This window comes from Buceros rhinoceros, unplaced genomic scaffold (assembly GCF_000710305.1).
Source record: "Buceros rhinoceros silvestris isolate BGI_N320 unplaced genomic scaffold, ASM71030v1 scaffold37986, whole genome shotgun sequence".
Classification (NCBI taxonomy): domain Eukaryota; kingdom Metazoa; phylum Chordata; class Aves; order Bucerotiformes; family Bucerotidae; genus Buceros; species Buceros rhinoceros.
In genome coordinates this window covers 337-900 of record NW_010418777.1, presented here as the reverse complement: position 1 = coordinate 900, position 564 = coordinate 337, and the positions used below count along the sequence as shown (strand labels likewise).

The following is a 564-nucleotide window of genomic DNA, read 5'->3' as shown; positions in this document are numbered from 1 at the left end:
AGCTTTTGTCTGTGAATTCTGAGATCCTGGACGTTTACAGTCCTGGGCTCTGGCAGCTTCACAGACCCCAGACCGACTCCCCGGGAAGACCTCGCAGCTCACAGCGACCTGACAGATGTCACTCTCCTCACCCCCACCACAGGGACCTGCTGTGCTCCCCTGGGACCGAGGCCTCTTCTCAAGGGGTTGGAAACACAAACGAGAAGCGGGTTGCCCCTCCCCTCATGTCCCTGCTCAAGCAGAGACCCCGGATTCCTCCCACGGAGCAGGCGATGACCAGGATGTCCCAGCACTCACCTCCCCATGGAGACCACGTAGCGAGGCTCCGGCATCTGGTCGTAGACCTGCAGAACAGGGACGTCTCAGGCGCTTCCCCCCGTGCCCAGCCCCGCACCAGGCAGCGCGGCAGCACGTACCTTCCGCAGAGCCGGAGCCATTTTGTTCGTCAGGGTGCCGGCCACAATCATGACGTCCGCTTGCCGGGGGCTGGCTCGGAACACCACCCCGAAGCGGTCCATGTCGTAGCGAGGAGCCGCCATGGGCATCATCTCCACGGCGCATCAG

The 564-nt window shown here is 63.3% G+C and overlaps 1 protein-coding gene across 1 annotated transcript in view; it reads right to left on the bottom strand.

Annotated features, from left to right (window-relative positions):
- Window positions 1-564, bottom strand: part of NDUFS7 (NADH dehydrogenase (ubiquinone) Fe-S protein 7, 20kDa (NADH-coenzyme Q reductase)) — a gene marked incomplete at its 5' end in the record, with an annotated part of 1876 nt that overhangs the window by 1146 nt on the left and 166 nt on the right. Inside the window, 2 exons of the mRNA XM_010138662.1 lie at window positions 298-344; window positions 417-560. Coding sequence (XP_010136964.1) covers window positions 298-344; window positions 417-560 — 191 coding nt within the window. The remainder of the gene's footprint in view (window positions 1-297; window positions 345-416; window positions 561-564) is intronic.